Here is a 21383-nt window from a genome sequence, read left to right on the forward strand (position 1 = left end):
TGGGGGGTGAAGAGATTTTGTGTGGCACGCGAAGGGCCCCCAAAAATCTCAATCTTAACAGTGTTACTCTCTTACGGTGGCACGCGCTAGTTAATTTTGTAATTAATTCGGGGGGGGGGGGGGGGGAAGTGGCACGCTATGTAAAATAGGTTGCCGATCTACGGTTTAGACACTCGTCCTTGTCGTGCTCGGCATTTTCACTCATAAACACTGCACACGAATCTCTTTATTGCTCGTTTCTTCGTTACAAATAGTTCTATCCTGCTGGAAAATTTATGTCAGCACCTGTTAAAATGGGTACCCATAGTGAAGAACTAATTAACCCTAAATCCTGTCCTATATCACTCCACCCCAATTTAGGGTTCGTCATTTTCTATTAGATCTAAGGGACATAAGATTAGCCCTTGTATCTTTTTATTTGCCAAGTTAGTGGGAATACTAGGGCAGAAATATTCTTTGTTTTTCATATTTGCAACTGATAATCTGGCTATGGATATTCTGTATATTATCTACTGATAGAAAATGCACACATGATAATCTAACTAGGGATATGCGGTATATTATCTACTGATAGAAAATGCACACATGATAATCCAACTAGGGATATGCGGTATATTATCTACTGATAGAAAATGTACACGATAATCTAACTGGGGATATATGGTGCATTATCCACCGATGGAAAAGACAGGAACAACTTAGAATGGCATATACGTCCGTTAAAAAAAATTGGATTTCTAAAAAAAGACAACAAAAAAGCAACAACAAAAATCCCACACTAATAATGAGAGCAGAAACGTGTAAGGTATTTCGAGACAATGGAACTATTATTATAGATACGGTTATCAACGTAGATAAGGAAAGGGATTCGGAGGACTCACCCTTACAGGAATATGTTTTTTTTTTTTTTTTTGTAAATTCAACCATCTTAACTTAATATCCTATGTGATGTTGTGGCTTGTGACGATGGATGTCACACGGGTATGTTACTAATGGTGGGGTGAAGTGTGTGCACAAGAAAATTAACTTCTGATGGATAATATATATATATATATATATATATATATATATATATATATATATATATATATATATATATATATATATATATATATATATATATATATATATATATATAACATGGACATTTCCGTGCTCCTGTGATAATAAGTATAACCTTCTGAACCAATCATATTTCGGCGTTGACATTAGTGCCGCCTATTTTGAAAATAGAGATGCATGTATACGATGTGTTTTGCAGTGAAGAAGACAATGTATAATTATTGCATGGAACAGGATTCCTAAAGTTAAATCGAGTTAATGGTAAGTAAAAAACTTACTTTTGCATTTTCCGCTGTTCTGTAATTCAAGAAGGGATGCACCATAGAGTTGAAAACAGTGTCCATATCGCTCTTGTCACCGGTTTTCAGATGAGCACGGAAGTGTCCACAATGGTAAACTTCGCGAAAATCGCACGTTTCGGAGCCTGTAACTTCAGTTTGGTACAACGCAGAAAAGTCAATGATGGCTTGATGGATAGAAAAATATCTCAGAAGTAAAACAAGCCATATAGTATGGTCGTGTGCCTTTAATGACGGAAATAACAGAAGGAAATCGAGGGTCATGGGTGGAGCGAAGTATTTGGAAGTTCCGTACCTTCTCTCTTATATATTATGATACAGAGGGTCCTATGTCAGAACGGTTCATTGGGGGTAATCTAAGGTATTTTTGTCACTCTGTATGATTTTTTTTCCTTTAGATGATTGTTTTTTTTTTCTTAACATCAAGCTCGCGTCGAGCACCTGTGGTTCTCAATATATAGTTCAGTCCCGTATATTTTCATGCACCATCGATTTATTAAAATTTGTCTTTTTACGATTACTTCTTGTACTTTCATTACATTTAAAGGGATTTATTTTCTTACATCCCACAATTTACATAACCTAAGGAATGAGCTATAAAACTAGGATTGGTAACTTTGACCATAGATGGTAGTTACGACCATAAAAAGTAATTAGTATATTGAACACTGTATGAGAAATTACTATAATTACAGCACGCTTCAAGTGAATAAAAGGGTCAACATGAAAATTTTCATCTATCATCAGCCAATAATGTACATTGAACTTCATGTATGTATTTTGTTCAACCTCTTATGGCCTTTTTTTTTTTCTTCTTCCGTTTCTATCGAAATCAATTTTCTTTATTATTATTATTATTATTATTATTATTAACGCGTTCGTCTTCTTTAATCGAGCTATCGTCTTATGCAGAAGTGTTACAGCAATTCTCACATTCCTGCATGTATATGATCGTGTTATCCAGTGTAGAACAGGCTAGCTCTATTCAAAGGGCCCCGAGTAGCCGAGTAGTCTAAAGCGCTCTCTGTTACTGATCACTACCATCTCACCTCTGTCTGCGTGGGTTCGAGTCTCGGATTCGGCCAATGTGGGTATGTGAGAAAGCTTGCCAGTATCTTCTCGAGGGTCGGTGGTTGTCTCCGGTGATTTCCCGGGTTCTTCCTCCATCATTAATACTGGCCGCCATGTATAGCCTATCGTGTGCTGAAAAATGGTGTTAAACCCTACAACAACAACAACAGCAAAGCTCCATTCTACATTGCACGTGTCCTGACGCGAGGACTATTTTGACCTTCTGTTGGGAGCATAATGTGTATTAATTAGCTAAAAGTTCCCCCTTCCATCATCACTAGAATATTTTTTCACAGTAATCAAGATAAACATTAACTGCAACACATTTAAGTGCTAAAACGACCAATGGTTGAAGTTACGTGTGCAGCAAACAGGTCGTTCGGCTTCTTGACTGAAAAACTCTAATTGTTATTATTTTTTTAAATCGCATTCTCATTATTATTCCTAAAGGGTAAATAAATTTTAGATCAAAGTTGAATGAAGGACTATTTCATTATTTTTGTCTGTCTTGATTAATCTTATAGATAAAAGTGGTCTTATTTTGCCAGTTCACACTTGCATCATTGCGCAGGCCCTCTACGTTACACAGTTCGGACTCGGTACATTGACATTAACATAGCTCTTACAACCGCTGTTTTTGAAAGCTAAAATGTATTTAAACGTCATTTAAAGTACATAGTGTAAACTCAACCTTTTCCCCTCTATCTTAAGGTACGGGGATTTTAAACGGGTGTTTTGCTGTTCGACAGTTACCCGATGTGTTCACAATGCGCCATTTTTATTTCCACCCTCAGTTATCGGTCAGAAATGTGAGAAAAAAATTCTTTCATTATGTTTCAGTGTAGGATAGGAGAATTCCACCCTCGGGATTAAAATTGCACTCTAAGTATTTGGCAAAGCCTAAAGTCTGATGCAAAATTTTGACCCTCGAGTGGAATTTTCCAATCTCACACTGATACATATCAAGGATTCTATTATTGTCTCATACATGTAGTTACCTTTTAGTGTTCTCCTTCTTGGCAGCTTCAAGGTGGCATAAGTGCACACACACACGCACACACACACACACACACACACACACACACACACATACATACATACATATATATATATATATATATATATATATATATATATATATATATATATATATATATATATATATATATATATATATATATATATATATATATATATATATATATCGTGTTGAAATACCTTGATATATGTAGAAGACATGTAACTTGTACAAGAGGGTAATTTACAATCACTAAGTAATTTATTCTCTGTATATTTGCAGTTCTTATGCTGATATTACAGTATGTTCAATTTGTCTATCACCAGGAATATAGTCATTAAAAATGTATACATATCTATGTTTGTCTTTCTCTCCAACGATTATCTATGCATGTTTGTCTTTCTCTCCTTCGCCTATCTCTGCATGTTTGTCTATCATTCAAACAAGCTATCTGTCTCTTTGGTTCTTGGTGTCTATTTTTTTGTCTTCGAATCTATATATCTGTTTGTTTCTCTGTATTAATGTTTCAGTCTATCTCTTGTCTCAATAATAATAATATTTATTTATTTATTTATTTATTTATTTATTTAACGAGAATAAAACATATGGACTGGAAAGACCTATCTGCCTAGTGGTCCTCAATTTCTTAGGGGTCTATAATATAACAAAATGTAGCTAAAACACACTCGGATATGCTCGCATAAGTGCCTATAGATAGAAGGATAGATAGGATAAAATAGGCACATATTATCTCTGGACACAATGATAAACTTCTGCATTGGGATGCTTTACTAGCTGCTCCAGGAAAAAAAAAATTGGATGAGCCTTTAAAAGTAGCCAGAAATTTGAATTACGCATCCTCCGGGTAATGACATTCAAAGGTATAGATATAATATGTAGGATTTTTTTAGAGACTTATATTGCATGATGCATTTAAAATAAAGAAAACGTTGTTTCTATATGTAGTCGTTGTTAACGTGAAAATAGAACCTTCATGGGAGTCGTTATAGGAAGTTTTAGTGTTAAATATTCCATTATGCATGCGTTCACTACTTGTCTTATTTTAACATTATCGGTGTTTTTATAGCTATCTATCGCATTATATCAATATAATGTTATCTTCAGTTTTTGACGAAGTGTCAGCAAAAGGATGTTCTGGAAGATAGAGACTTGGACCGTTGTACAGTCAGGGTAGAATTTTGTCTTGGATCGTTGTACATAGGATGTATATAGTCAGGGTAGATTTTTGTCTTGGATCGTTGTACATAGGATGTATATAGTCAGGGTAGATTGTTGTCTTGGATCGTTGTACATAGGATGTATATAGTCAGGGTAGATTGCTGTCTTGGATCGTTGTACATAGGATGTATATAGTTAGGGTAGATTGTTGTCTTGGATCGTTGTACATAGGACGTATATAGTCAGGGTAGATTGCTGTCTTGGATCGTTGTACATAGGATATATATAGTCAGGGTAGATTGTTGTCTTGGATCGTTGTACATAGGATGTATATAGTCAGGGTAGATTGCTGTCTTGGATCGTTGTACATTGGATGTATATAGTCAGGGTAGATTGCTGTCTTGGATCGTTGTACATTGGATGTATATAGTCAGGGTAGATTGCTGTCTTAGACTTTTGTCGATATTGTGTATATGGTTAGGTAGAATGTTGCCTTTTACCGTTAAAGATAAGACGTAATACAGTCAGAGCAGATTGTTGTCATGTATCGTTGTAGATAAGCTGTATACAGTCAGTCGAATTGTTGTAATAGGGTGTATACGGTAATGACAGATTGTTGTCCTGGATCGTTGTAGATAAGATAGGATAGAATGATGTCTTGGATCGTTGTAGATAAGCTGCATACATTCAGTTGAACTGTTGTAGTAGGGTGTATACGGTAATGACAGATTGGGTAGAATGATGTCTTGGATCGTTGTAGATAATGTGTATGCAGTCAGGGTAGATTTTTGTCTTGGATCGTTGTAGATAAGTTGTATACAGTCAGTTGGATTGTTGTAGAAAGGATGTATACGGTAATGACAAATCGTTTTCTTGGACCGTTGTAGGAAAGATGTACTCAGTCAGGGTTGGTTGTTTTCTACACGGAGACAATAAACACAATTCTGAAAGATTCATTTCAGTATTTGGGAGTGTCAAGACCCCATTTAGTTTTAAATCATTTTCTTTGAATTAGCTAGCTCTTGCTGAAAGCAGTCAATCACTGTGATAATTGATTATGTGAATATATTACCATTCAGAACATCTTTTTCTTCTTCAGTATATGTGCTCATCTCGTTAATAATCGATAGGATTTAAGAAAAGTTTCTATCAAATTTGAATAATATGGTGTCTTATAATACAAGCAATTTATTCATAGGTAGATTGATATAAAAGTCGAGTATATTAGTGCAAAATCGACCAGTCTGAAGGTCTAACGCGTATACTTGAACAAGTGGGTAACTATGCACTATAGAAAAGGAAAACAAGATATTAAGACAATGTAACGTAATGTAATATATATATATATATATATATATATATATATATATATATATATATATATATATATATATATATATATATATATATATACCTTTTAGGTACAAAGTTTACATTTGACCTTAAAATATGGCGTGCATAACGGAATATGTAACAGTCTATGTTCTGTGTAAATCTACCCTTATTTATTTTGATATACCAGAAAATCAAGTCGTCCTTTCAATGACGGTGTTATAAAAACCGATAAAAAAAACCCCACAAGAAACGTAGAAAAATGTTTTTATGTTGCTGTGAAGTAATAACAACAACGCACTCTAACTGCCCATTTTTAAAAAGAAAATTATAAACTGACGATTCATCGAAATGCTGTATAAAAATCAAGATTGCGGAGTCGACCCATAACAAAGTCGGCCCATTATTGATTCGGTCCATACAAACTTTAATTTAATTTTAATTTACTGTCATCATTGGTCCATCAAAGAAAGCTGCATCTGTGATTTATTTATGGTGAATAAGTGAATAGTTAAGGAGTTATGTTTTACGTTTATTGAAGTTTGAACCGGAAAAAACGATGTTTACACTGTACGAACCACACACACACAAAGAATCCTGGTCAATCCTTGTAAGTAAATTTTATAATTAGTAAACAGAAAATAATTTCAAAAATTTTAAATATCCATTATTCAGTTCCGCCCGAAAAATAAGCGATTCATTGTATTGTAAAGATTACAAACTTAATTTAAATTCAGCCTTTTGTCTTTATTTAATAAAAGTGAATGATAATTAGTTCGAACGACATCAGTTGGTTAAGGACAATATTCGCTTGACTCTATTCAATATGTAACAAATAAATTACTACACTTTTTAACGGCAGTTAGTGGTTTTGATGGGATTATCACCTTGTAAAAGTTTAATCAGGCGAAAATAATAAATACAGTTATAAATACCGTTTTCTTTTTAACTTTGGCAAGATCCAGACATTTTTAAACGTAGGTGTACGTTATTGTTTGAGAGGAACATGTAAGAACACAACGTCTTTGCTAAGAATCCTCCCAAATTATTCAGTAATTTTTTATCAAGTTTGAAAGGAGAATTTAGTTTACATATTTTCTTGATTCCAGCTTATTTCTCTGTGCCATGTGTTGTTTATTTTATCTTTCTGCACTAAGGAATCCTAAATTAAAGTGTATGTCAACATGGTCATGTAAGCGCATTTGTTCTTTTAAGTTAAATATCAATTGTTCTAAAATTTTCTAATTATCGCCAATTAAATTTACGTTTAATCAAAGTTCTAGAAAAGTATACCCATTACTCAAATAGTCGTTCTTGAACATCTACATTACCTGCACGACTTGTACTTTAACTGCATACACAGATGCACTGAACATAAAGAAACACACGAAGTTTTATTTTTTTAAAATGAAATTACTGCTGACAAAGGACATTATATCCACATTACTGTTATACAAATCGTGGACCGATAGGCGGAGTACGTAATGGACCGAGCATGTAAATAGTCCAATTAGGGTAGTCCGAGTTCGTTATATGGGCCGAGAAGTCCCGTAATTTACTAGACACGTTATGGATCGCAGTACAACATGCGTCAACGGCACAAACATACCTTTTATCGACGGACGCAAAGCAAAGAAATAACAAAAGTGCAAAAGACTCATAGATTCAAGCTCAGTTTTCTTCCAATTTTAGAAATGTATTTCAAAAGTTCATGGATTGTACTAGAAATAAGCTTAAAATTTGCTTTGATGTCCAAGAATCAAAAGGAACAGATTTTCATAAGGTCCAATACTTGTTATTTATGCTGGTTTTAACGAAAGCGATTTTCATTAGGACCAGTACTCGTTATTTATGCTGGTTTTAAATTGCAGTTTTAAAGACAGGGCAAGGTTAAGGTTACACCACAGTTGAAAGGAAGAGAACAAAGCTAAATAGTGTCGTGCGATACAATTCATCATCTTGTAATATGTATGGAATTTTTATAAATCACTGATAAACCGTCGTTTGAATCGACCAAAGCTTTAAAACTTTTCACAACAAAACATGATCCTGAAAATACATGATATACCCTAATTATTCAATTAGGCAAGTTTTAGATCACACACACACACACACACACACAAATAATTAACCCTCACTTATCACAAACAAATAAATAGCTCAGGACGAAATTTCTGACTCGTTAATGCTCGTGTCATACCACTACTGTGATGGCAACCCAACTCATCCTGGAATTCCCTCATCACAGATGTAGCCGATCTTAATACAAAATTGCTCCGACGCCAATGAAAATTAAAGAAGACACTACCGAGTAGGCTGTTTATTTAAAGTGTGGACTTTAATCTCCACTGGGGTATCCTGTCTAGACGTCTGAAATGCCGTACCTTTCCATTAAAGTAAATATCCAGCCATTTTCATAATATAACCAAGGCAGCCAACGATGGAAACAACAAACAGCTTTACAAAGGCTTTATTTCGGACAACGAATACGGCAGACATCTTACTCATGTAAATAAACCTTTTTCAAATCTTTTGAATGAGAAACATATTTTTTAAACTGCAGCAGTGTTAGGTTGATCTAATCGTTTCATTAAAAAAAAACGTCAATTTGTCTTTATTGTCTTTTACCATCAATATGTAATCCATGATGTGGACATATCACCAATTTTAATGCCTACAAATAATCCGCAGTCTTTTCTTTGTCGTCAATTGTATCGAACAGTTTGTTTTTGCTCTTTTTCTATTGACTGAGGCTAGAATGCGTGTCTTAAAAGAAACCCCCTTCGAGTGCAATTTTGAGTTGAACTTGGTGTGCGATTATTTTTTTAATTTAACAGATGTATTGGCATACAACTGAGAAAAACTGACACGGAAAACTGACAATTCACTGCATGCAATAAATACATTGAAAGCAGACGAACATTATTAGTCACTGATAATACAGTATTGCCATCGATTGATTTATCGGTAGTGATATATATCCCTAGTTTTATAGTTAATTTTGTTCATAAAGACTTGCTTGTGCTGAAAGTCTAATGTAAGTACCAACTGGGCATTGAAAAGCGATTTCTATGCGAAGAATACACATTCAATACTTTGCTGTGGGAATAATTTCTAACGATTACAGTAAGAGTTTTGCATGATTGGGACACTTGGGCTCAGTGGAAATTAGGACCATACAACCTTTGTATAGCTGTATCACTGTTCGTATTCGTTTGTGTATCAGACGTGTATGTAACTGACACTAATACTTAAAATGCGAAGCTAGATGCATCAATTATTAAAAGAGCAAATGATACTGACAAAGTGCGTGTGGGCCTAGTTAGACGCGTCCTTGGAAACCATCTGTTGCTGGAGGGAAATGTAAAGCAAACAATGGAGATCGAATCAATGTAAAACGCAGGACAAACAAACAACTAGTTTCAAATTTGGCTGCCTGATTGCAAGGTAAAGATTCACACTGAAGTCCAAGATGACAAAACAAGATGCAAAAAATGAGGATAATGCTATCAAAATACAGGCCCTGTACACAGGTAGGATCGCAATGCAAAGTATTTATTTATTTATTTATTTATTCATTGAAATAATCTCTGTTGTTTCGTAAAGAGTAGCTGACTTATTTGGATATAAGACAGCTTGGCATTTTAAGACACTTCAATATCTTTTGATGATCATCTACTTTTGAATTTCCAATTCTCTCTGTATCTCTTTTTCATTCAGCATATACGACTAAGCTTCACGTATGAATCCGAAGTTCACATTTCAACACGAGCAGAAAATATTAATGAAAATATATGGTTCAAACATTTATTGTTATTAAGGTGCATATTTTGTAATGTCGCCACGAGTGCATATTTAAAACAATCGATCTTCTCTAGCAAACTACCGGGAGAAAAACATTGTGAGAACGTGATAAGCAGATCAGAAACTAGATGTGTATGAGGGAAGATTATTGAAGTAAGATGATAAGGGAAGTTGTGATATACTGTCCTTGTTGAATATATTTGTAATTTGGAGCTTTTTGATATCGTTAAACAATTATAAACCGGACTCTTTGTATACCGGCCTACTTTTGTGTAGTTCGATCCGAATAATACTGTTCTAATTAAAGCTCGTTATACTGTTCATCTCCAAAAATAAGAACAAATTTAGGTCCTAAGAGAGTCCGGGTCCCAACAGAGTTTGGGTACTAATAGAGTCCGGGTCCTAACAGAGTTTCGATCCTAACAGAGTTCGGGTCCTAACAGAGTCCGGGTCCTAACAGAGTTTGGGTCCTAACAGAGTTCGGGTCCTAACAGAGTATGGGTCCTAACAGAGTTCGGTTTAGGACGTTTTCGGTACTTCATTCCTCTTCGTGTAAGCTTTTGTAACAAACCGACATGCCAAAAACTCATGCGGTAAATCTTCCTGAAATTCTAAACGTCACTGTAAAGTTCTCAATTCATGTGCACTTTGATAATTTTTGCATGATTACAAATGCTAAAATGTCCTCGTAGAAATTAAAAAGTAAGAAATATTACAGACAGAGACTATAATTTTGAAGGTTTAAAAAAGATCAAGTAAATTAAAATATCTTTCTCTGGATTTTAATTTCTGTTTATTATTCTACCTTCAAACCATTCCCTCACATAGTTGCAAATCCTAAAGCTATCGTTGCCGACATAAAATTTTTTGAAAGTATATGGTCTATAGTAACATATTTCTCTCTTTAGTGTCCTGTTATTATTTGTCATTCTAAATCTATTCATTACATTTACCAAAATGTACAATCATAATCCAAGGGAAATATGCGTGGCTTGAAAAACCTCTTTCAAAAACTTATTAAAAGTTTGTACATATTAGGTTGATAATATCTAATCCAATTATATCCTTTTTCTTTACTTTCCCATCAGCCTGAACGATACCAATAGAACGGTCAGATCTTAAGTTCTCCGTAACATGATTTTAGCACTTGTTCTGTGTATACCAATATTCGAGTGAACAGGCCGTATACGTAAATAGCATAGAAAATTATCAGTGTCCATGGTTAAATAGATCAATCTCCGTGTCAGTGATAATGACGGGAAGCTATAATATGGCTATGGCTGATGTGGTGCTATCCAATCGATAACAAGTAAACACAAATTTCCAAAGAATTTTGTGTCGTACCTGCTTCGTTGTGCCCGATTAAACAACAACAAAAAATGGCTGTCACAAAGAAACTAGGTCACTGCTACCAACTTTTAAAGGGGTAAATATTATTTCTGGCGATAAATGCACATGTCAAGTTTGATAACTGTGCATGCAACAGAGTGAGCTTTGCAGCTAAGTGCGAAAACTTAACAATGTTATAGGAACGTACAAATTTAAAAGTAAATGTAAGTTGATGTGACCTACTTTTGCTAGTATTTAAAGGTAACTCATAACAATTTCCTGATGACTGAAGAACTAAACAATATTTTTTATTCTACTCGTACAGTTCCAGGAATTCATTGATTAAGCTACATGTTTTCAGTTAGCTCTCTTTCTCAGCCATTTTGGCATGTATATTAGTTACCAAAAGGAGATCACATTGACCTGCGTTTTACGCATCCTCTTGACAAAGTGTGTGTGTCTTCCATCGAGCCAGCACTTAAGAAACAGCTTCATAATTAGGGACAAATTATAAAGTTGTATTGCTGTAAATAATTTCATAGCAGATGATTTAAACGGCTTAGTAAATAATTGGTAAAACGCAGTTATAATTTAAACTTTTCAAACCATTGTAAATTCCGAACAAAGTAGTTCCAAGATACTGAGGGGGCCCCGAGTGGCCGAGTGGTCTAAAGCGCTCTCCGTTACGGATCACTGCCATCTCACCTCTGTCTGCATGGGTTCGAGTCTTGGATTCGGCTAATGTGGGTATGTGAGAAAGCTTGCCAGTAGCTTCTCGTAGGTCTTTGGTTCTTTCCGGGGTTTTCCCGGGTTCTTCCTCCACCATTAATACTGGCCGCAATGTATAGCCTATCGTGTGCTGAAAAATGGCGTTCAACCCCACAACAATAAGATACTGAAAGACGTCGTCTTATCGTGATAATGACGTCTTCGTTAATCTCCATAAAAATATATGCCTACTTATTTATATTTAGTATGGCCCAGCTTTAATTGGTTACGCTTGCATTAATAGTTACCTCGGGTATAGATGTTCATTCAACATGAAAAGACCTAATTGCCAGGGATTATTTTACCTCCAAACGCATCTTACATGTCGTGCTAATGATTTCGGAGAGAAGATCTTCATTATTACACTACCATATCTGATGGTAAACACTAGACTCGGGCCGATGGCCCTAATGTTGATATGAATACTGCGCCATTCTGTTAACGATAACGTGCTCTTAAATAACTTACTATGTTTAATTAATGAATGATCCGTGCATTTTTAATGTCGTTGGTGTAAAGTTGATCAGAATATAGTATATGCGTTGTTAATAGCTTTGTGCTCGTGAAAGGTAGTTTATATATATATATATATATATATATATATATATATATATATATATATATATATATATATATATATATATATATATATATATATATACACGTGTGTGTGTGTGTGTGTGTGTATCCAATACCTCAGTGATCTTGACCACTGTTCTTTGAAAGAGGATACATCAAGAGAGTATTCATTCGTTATACACGGATGTATGAAAAGTCAATTCCACTCTAATGATCAAAATTTGATTCTTGGGTGATGTTTTCCTATCTTACACAATAATTCTACACAAATCTGTACTTTTAGATGATATATTTTGAGTAGCCAGGTGTGTCAATCTGTTTTCCGTGTCTGCGTTTCTGCCCGTTAGCTTCTTAATCCTTTAACTATTTTTAATGAGGAATGGTAGACAACATCATGATTTCAGATGACATGGGAGGATTGGTGTGCATCAATCTTTTCATAGAATGTTGATTCTTTATCGTGGTCTAAACTCTTTTTACTCCATTTCATGGGGTTTTCATGACTGGTATGTTGTTTTACGAGGATCAGTTTATGGCGACTAAAGTTTCAGGCCCTGGATACAACCTTGGGGTTGGGAAGCGGGGAGTCCAAGGTCACATTATCATATGTAATGTAGACACCTCCTTGTAACTTGAACTCCATCTATTGAGGGTTGATGATCTCATTTAATTTGATGTTACAGTAGATGACAACATAGGTTTCAAACCATGAATATAGCCCCTGGGATGCGGGCAAACGAAAAGGATGGCAAAAGTGAGAAGCGTGCGTTTTTTCTATGCCTTCTGTCTCAAATTGTTTACAGTGATGGCAATGTTAAAAATGTCACAATTTTTTAAATCATGCATGACTTGTGAGGGACGATTTAAAACAGCATACATCCAAAGTTGTAATCCAAATAATCTGGTTCTGCGTTCCTTTTATGTTGTATTCTATTTTTTGTTTAAAGATTCAGTCGAGCAAAATCGTTCAACAGTTACAAAGTGTAACACAGTAGCTAGCATGTATCATTTATTCATGTTGTGGTAATGGTTGGAATAGGGGTACCGTTGGTAACGGTGGTGGAGGAATTATTGTTTGTGGTAGTTGTAATATTTGTTTTTTTAGTAGTAGTATTTGTTTTGTTAGTAGTAGTAGTTGTTGTGGAGGTAGTAGTAGTACTAGTGGTAGTAGCAGTAAATACAGCAATTGCACAGGATAGCAATGTTTTTATGATATGATCATCTCTTTTTGTTTTGTCGACAACCAGACATGTGACTGAAAAAGGGTCATCAATGCCGAAGTAAAGTAATGGTATTTTAAAACAGCTACGTCTTATGTCAATGTTTGACTTAGAAACAACTGAAATGATTGCATACGTATATATTTCCAACTACTAAATACTGATATCAGAGAATTCCCCCTCACCCAACCCCAAACGGAAAAGTGGCTCCAGATAGGTTTCTCTTCATTGGAAACTTTCTTCCATAGCAACCTTTCCCTCTCCACGGGAAAAAGCCGTGTTTCACTCGCTGGACCGGAGGAGGGAGGTGCTGATGTAATTGACACTAAAGAAGAAATTCCCCTCTTTTTGGGGGTGTGGGTACAAATATTATATGTTCCACTGGGGAAACCTGACTGTAGAGCATCATCTGTCAGGTATCCTTTGTGTAGTACAAGGAAATCGCATTACATTTGTTGCGTCATGTGATTTCAGTTAGATTTCATGTACTTTGCGAAGTTTTCTTGTTAACATGTAATTTAATCCGTGCACTTATATTTCACGATTTAGGTGGGAGTTTTTTTCGGTCTCTGCAGAATCCAGTTATCCTCAACAATGACAAGACAAAAATTATTTCATCTTAAAGTTATCACACATCTTGTCAACATGAAAAGAATATTCTTGCTTCAAATAGTTAACTTGACCAACCTATCCTGTCCCCTGACTTTTTTTATATATAAAAAGAGTTCCTTTCTTTCCTAACCAAAAATGGAATAAAATAAAAAGGATCCTTCAATCGCTAGGAAAATTAGTATTCGTGGAGATGAGGGGGTTCCAAACGTGTAATTGATTCGTTCTATTTAACATCTGAAATTGTGACCAAATCAGTGGCATGAAACGGAAAACTTGTCTGTATGGACAAAGTGAAAAACGCAAATTTCTGAATAAGAACTTTGTTAAAAAATTATCATTATGAGAACAGAGAAAAAAGTTAGATTCCTTTCATGATTCGTGATAAGCATACAATACATACAACAATGATACAAAATCTAATATGCTGTAGATCATATTCCCTTTATACTCTTCTTTCGCACGAGTTGACAAAAATGTCAGTTTTACACTTTCACTTAAATGACGTCATTTTCTAACGTAATACCTTCAAATGAGTCAATTGTGACTCGATCTACCGAGGGATATTTTTTGTGAAATTTAGTGGCTTGGAAAAGTAATCGACATTTTTTTAATTAACTTACATTGTTGATTTTAATAGCTATGACTTGCGTTTAGCTTACTAATTGTATACAGTTCTTATCTGTTTCGAAATGGCGATAAAACGTATAATTCTATTAATTTTATGCGAGGACAGAGAACTCATTTAGAAAAAAGAAATAGCGGTTGATGCTCCATCACATGCAACTTGCATATATCCATCCCCACCCATCCTCATCCACCCCATCCCCATATAAAACCCGCATCATTTTGGAATATTTTAAAAATTCATTTATTTTACTCAAATTAATTTGTTGTGCACATTAGCTATGTTGGCAGCACCTGCTTACCTCTAAGAATCAAAGTTGGACATCTTGAAAATTTTGAAAATGATCGTTCAAAAAGACTTGCATATGACAATGTTAACCTTTACTGGAGTATGAAGTATTAACTAACACTTTTGATTTTAATTTAGTAGTATATACATATATCAACAAATGTGTGTCAATATTACAATATCGTCACATGAGTAATATAAAAACTATTATTAATTTTGAAGGTAAAATATTTTGAATTTATGTACTTTGTTTTATCTGCACGATGTGTGCTACACACGAACAACGGGAAGCGGAGAGTCATCATTTTCATTGACAGTCTGAACTGCTGACAGTACGCTTAAATATTACTTTAGAAAAATCGGCAGTGTCAATCAAAATTTGATCGTGAGTTAAAAAATAGCGTGGGTAAATATTTATTAGCAGTATCATCCCAATATTTAATAAATTATCCATTTCTTATAATTTTACGTGATTGTTGAAAACTGTGTAATCATATTAACATGCCCATTAATTTAGGTTTATCCTATAGAACAAATCGTATGAAATGTTTCCTTGTACCCAATGGGTATCCAAGAAACTATTGCGACTTTAGCATTCTCAGAAGTTTGATATTTTCTAGGGTTTTGACAGATTTATTAAAGATATGGAACATAATGTATGTTAATAAAATCAACTAAATACAATAAATTGACATTCCAAATTTATGTTATTAGAATTTATATTCCTGTGGAAGGTGGAGCGTTTAATCCTTTTTATTTACAGCAGTTTCGTTGATTTCTCTATTATTTTATATTACAAATACACTGAAAGAAAATCTACAACTAAGTTTTAAATGTGAACATTAGAAACTACCTTTCTTATCTCTGAAAATATCAACAAAAGGCCTGTTTATGTTTTAGACAGAAACAAATTATCAAGAAGCACCAATATAATTATCAGGTAAATGAAATTAAAAACATGCAACGCAAAAATAAAGAAGTATGCTCCTGCCAAACCAGAATGAAAGGTCAACTGTTTAGAAAGTGACCGGTTTAAACAAGCACAAACGTCGATCGATATAGGTACGTACAGAGGAAGGGAGGAGTCATTCACGTGAGCATTGCTTGATATAGGTAGATTAAGTCCCGAGACAGGTAGGGAGATGGAGGTAGAAAGGTAAATGAGATAACTATATGAGCGTTGGTGGGGGGGGGGGGGGCGAGTGGCCGAGTGGTCTAGAGCGCTCTCCGTTACGGATCACTGCCATCTCACCTCTGTCTGCGTGGGTTCGAGTCTCGGATTCTGCCAATGTGCGTATGTGAGAAAGCTTGCCATTAGCTTCTCGTGGGTCGGTGGTTCTTTCCGGGGTTTTCCCGGGTTCTTCCTCCATCATTAATACTGGCCGCCATGTATAGCCTATCGTGTGCTGAAAATTGGCGTTAAACCCTACAACAACAACAACAACAACACTACGGCGGTAGGAAGGGAGGAATTATCAATGTGAGCGTCATCTGATATAGGTAGGAAGGACGGTAAAGAACACTGGTCAACAGTGAAATCATTACTGACTTGAAAAGGCCCTAATCTGTAGTATTTTGGTGTGCCGAACACGAATATAACCGTGAAAAATTTGTATTGGCTCTCGTTTTGAAGATATTCATATACCTCATTTTCTATGTTTCACTGTGTAAATTTCTCCAGTAGGACTGCAGCAACATCCGGAATAATGATGTAACATTGCATAATACCATCATGCTCACATCATCCACAGTTGATTGCATCATTTTCTGATGCAATGCAATACTAATGCCATGCGGCTGCTGAAGTAAGTTGACGTCAGCAGTGTACTATACATGTGTAGGCCTATTATACTAATGCCAGGCGGCTGCTGAAGCTGACGTAAGCAGTGTACTATATAAAGCCCAATCAGATAGGTTCAGCATTTAAAATATTTTAGACGTTGTGCGAGACAGTTCAAGCTACTGTTACATAAAACTTATTATTTTATCCATTTACGTACAATAAAGAACAGTAATGCCTCGAAAGTGTGTTAATACCGCGGACAATTTTTGCTATATTTGTGGGGAAGTGACATTTGCCAACCAGAAGAAAAGTATCAATTCTCAAGTGAAGAAGGCATATCATCTTTACTTCGGATGCAAGGTTGGTGACCAAGACAAGCCTTGGGCTCCACATATATGCTGTGCTACATGTACAACACAGCTTTCACAGTGGTTGAATTGCAAAAGGTCATCAATGCCGTTTGCAGTCCCAATGGTGTGGAGAGAGCCAAGCAACCACCTAAATGACTGTTACTTCTGCTTGGTTCCTCCTCTTTCCGGCGGAATAACGAAGCGAAAGAAGTCGAGAATAGTCTACCCAAACATTCCGTCTGCATTGAGACCAGTTCCACATGGTGAGGGACTTCCTATTCCAGAACCTCCAGCAGAATATTCTCTTGATTCATCTGACGAAGACAAAGGTGAGTCGACCTGTTCTTCTCCTGGTCCATCAGCATGCAGTGATCCAGATTTTCACTGTGGTGCATCATCAACCCCACACAGAATAACACAGGAAGAACTAAATGACCTGATTCGTGATTTGGACTTATCAAAGAACAAGGCAGAATTGCTAGGATCAAGACTCCAACAATGGAATCTTCTAGAAGAAGATGTCACAATTACTGCATATCGAAAGCGCCACCAGCAATTGGAGCCTTTCTTCAGAAAGGAAAGTAATCTGATATTCTGTTCCGATATTGAGGGCCTCATGAATGCTTTAAAAATCACTCATGACCCACAAGAATGGAGACTATTTGTGGACTCTTCGAAACTGAGTCTCAAGGTTGTGCTTTTGCACAATGGAAACATTCTTCCATCTATTCCAGTAGCGTATGCTGTCCACATGAAAGAGACATACGATAACTTAAGGCAGCTACTGAATTCCATTGAGTATAACAAGTACAGCTGGCACCTCTGTGGTGATTTGAAGGTAGTTGCCCTTTTAATGGGACTGCAGCAAGGATATACAAAATACATGTGTTTCTTATGCGAGTGGGATAGCCGAGCAAGGGAAATGCACTACATGAGGAAGGAATGGACTCACAGGCAGAATGTAGCCATTGGAGAGAAGAATATCCAACACCCACCTCTGGTTGAGGCTCAGAAAATCTTGCTACCACCCCTTCACATCAAACTAGGTTTGATGAAGAACTTCGTGAAAGCCATTGACCGGACTTTGCCAGCATTCCGATACCTGCATGAAAAATTCCCTCGACTCAGCGAAGCAAAGATTAAAGAGGGAGTTTTTGTGGGTCCTCAGATTCGAGAGCTTTTCAAAGATGACCGGTTCAACAACTTGCTGGAAGGTGACGCGAAACAAGCATGGAATGCTTTTCGCCTAGTTTCTACAAACTTCCTCGGAAATGTTAGGGCAGAAAACTATAAGGAACTAGTAGAAGACATGTTGATGAAGTATAAGAAACTTGGCTGCAATATGTCTCTAAAGATTCACTTCCTTCATTCCCATTTGGATTTCTTTCCTAGCAACTGTGGTATTGTTAGTGATGAACACGGCGAACGTTTTCATCAAGATATCGCAACAATGGAACAAAGATACCAGGGAAAATGGTCCACTACAATGCTGGCTGACTACTGCTGGACACTCCTCAGAGATGCTCCCGAATATCTGTACAAGAGACAGGCGAAGAAATCTAAGATGTAGTCAATGACTTGATTTTTTATAGGTAGGCTATTACAGTTGACCTTTTACTATTGGAATGCATTTCGTTATGTAAACATTAATTTCTTGCAGATTACAAAAAAACTAGAGCCAATTTTGCAATTTGACTGTCATATTCGTGTTCAGCACATAAAAATTGATAAGAATTGACTAATTTTATTTCAGTAACATGACTTTTGTAAAAATTTGTTGTCCAGTGGAATTGGGAAGTGGACTATCGGGTGAGTCAGTTAATATAGGTATGTGGTTACTTAGATGGGTCATTATGTTCGGTTTTTACGTTTTGCGCTGCAACACATCATATTACATCGTGCTGAGATTAATATAGAAAGGAGAGGGGATGGTGGCGCACGCATCCCTACCCCCCCACCCCACCCCTAAAACCGCTCCTACCTTGCCCGATGACACACCCTTTTAGCCGATCAGGACCGAGTCGATCGTGGGAATCAAATCCATTCTAATCACGAGTCCAGCGTCTTAATCATTAAGCCACGACGGCTTCTCGATGGATAGGAAGGGAGCAGGTAAGAAATGTAAAGTATATGCGTGGGTAGGGGAGTAGCTTGATGAGTGTGAAAGCAGGTGAGTAATTACGCAATCAATCTAACAGGTATGCATGAATGAAGGTAGATATGTTGGGGAGCAGATAGGTAGATATGTGTTTAGGTAGTATAAATGGTGGAGGAAGAACCTGGGAAAACTCCGGAAAGAACCATCGATCCACGAGAAGCTACTGGCAAGCTTTCTCACGTACCCACACTGGCCAAGCCCGAGAGTCGAACCCACGCAGACAGAGGTGAGACGGCAGTAACAGTGAGCGCTTTAGACCACTCGGCCACTTGGGGCCCCGTTTAGGCAGGTAAGTAGTTAGGTAGGTATTGCCTGTCAAAGATTTTTCATTAATTATACAAAAAAGACGGCGGATAAGAGCAACATATGAATCTTATTAGAAAGTTGGAAAATCGGCCAGGTATCTTGGATTTATATCATTTCGTTGTGAAAGAGAAAACTTCGTTTTCACAGGTAGGTGTGCAACTAAATTATCTAACCCCGACACGACGAAATGGCAGATTACTTTTATTCGTTTCTACCTTTGAGGCTGACACAGATGCTGACCATTTGTGTTTTTAATAATAAAATTTCAACCGTGCTAACACGTTTCAATATTAAATAAATCAAAATGATAATTGGATCTGAGGGGAATTTTGTCATGTCCATTCTTGACTAGTGAAAGACATTACTAGTAATGAAATGTTTCATGTCATGATCATATGATATGTATTTCGGCAGAGAACCTACCATAGAAACAGAGAGAGAGAGAGAGAGAGAGAGAGAGAGAGAGAGAGATTTTGTGTTCATATGCAAATTGTAAAACAATAAATATGATAGTCCTTTGCGATCAGAAGAAAATCTCAACATCAGTTCTAACAGCATGTAAATTTTCATCCCTAATATAAGATCTCGGAAAACAAGTTACATTTACATATGTCGTATAGCAGTTTTAATTTCTTTTAGTACTTACTTCATTTAGAGGTAACCCCGTCTTTTGTGTACCAATTTGAAACTTAATTGGATTTAAAAGGTTAATTCAAATAAAAAGTGTCACGTGATGTTTACACTGTTAACAAATTAAAACCATGTTTCACATACTGTAAGTGCAAAGCCAGCGAGGAAAGGATTTAAGACTGTCATTTATTTTTTTAGAGATCAGTGTAAACAGGTTTTGAACAGTTTAAGATATATGTGCAGAGACTTCACCGATATGTTCTTCATAGTTACTTAGCAAAGTTGGACAGCCATTGGTTTCTTAAGAAATCGAACCAACGTTCGCCAAATATATTCAAACAAGACAGGGCCATTTATTTGCATTTTCCATGGGGCTATAAACTATTTCCTTTGGATACAGCATTTGAAACAATCAAGGGTTAAGCGGTAAAGATGTAGAAATCTTTTCAAGCAGATTTGTTGAAAGAACTCAGTGACACGAGATTTATTATGTCAAAACTCTTGCTACTTTTACATTGTTCATTCATCGTGTGTGTGTGTGTGTGTGTGTGTGTGTGTGTGTGTGTGTGTGTTACATCAAATTTGTCATGTATATGTATGTCTTGAAATAAAGAACCGTCATCCAGTTTTGAAATGCCAAATCTGTCATGTCCACTATTTTGGCGGAACTGTGGATTATATAACGCGAATCCACATTTAGCGATAAGCTTGACACACCAACCATTGCACTTCAGCCAGACATTCGGTCCAGACCCTTGAATTGTTGTCTGTGTGTGTGTCTGTGTGCTATGTGACGTCATATAATAATATTACACCTAAATGTTCATGTCGGAATACCAGCTCTTTCCAGACACAAACTTAATATATGTGTGTGTGCTATGTAACGTCATATGATAATACTACACCTAAACGTTAAGGTCGGAATACCAGGTCTTTTCAGACACAGACTTAATGTGTGTGTGTGTGTGTG

The 21383-nt window shown here is 36.1% G+C and overlaps 1 protein-coding gene across 2 annotated transcripts in view; it reads left to right on the forward strand.

Moving 5' to 3' along the window:
- The window catches only part of LOC149786133 (protein CIMAP1D-like), a 92036-nt gene that overhangs the window by 34835 nt on the left and 35818 nt on the right, over positions 1-21383 (forward strand). Inside the window, exon 1 of one of the 2 annotated variants that reach the window (XM_089976467.1) lies at positions 8907-9494. The exons of the other annotated variant lie outside the window; for it this stretch is intronic. Coding sequence (XP_089832593.1) covers positions 9434-9494 — 61 coding nt within the window. The 5' untranslated portion in view covers positions 8907-9433. Of the gene's footprint in view, positions 1-8906; positions 9495-21383 lie in introns of those variants that run through there. 2 annotated transcript variants of the gene reach the window in all.

This window comes from Sinohyriopsis cumingii, chromosome 12 (assembly GCF_028554795.1).
Source record: "Sinohyriopsis cumingii isolate HCF-2022 chromosome 12, ASM2855479v2, whole genome shotgun sequence".
Taxonomy (NCBI): Eukaryota; Metazoa; Mollusca; class Bivalvia; order Unionida; family Unionidae; genus Sinohyriopsis; species Sinohyriopsis cumingii.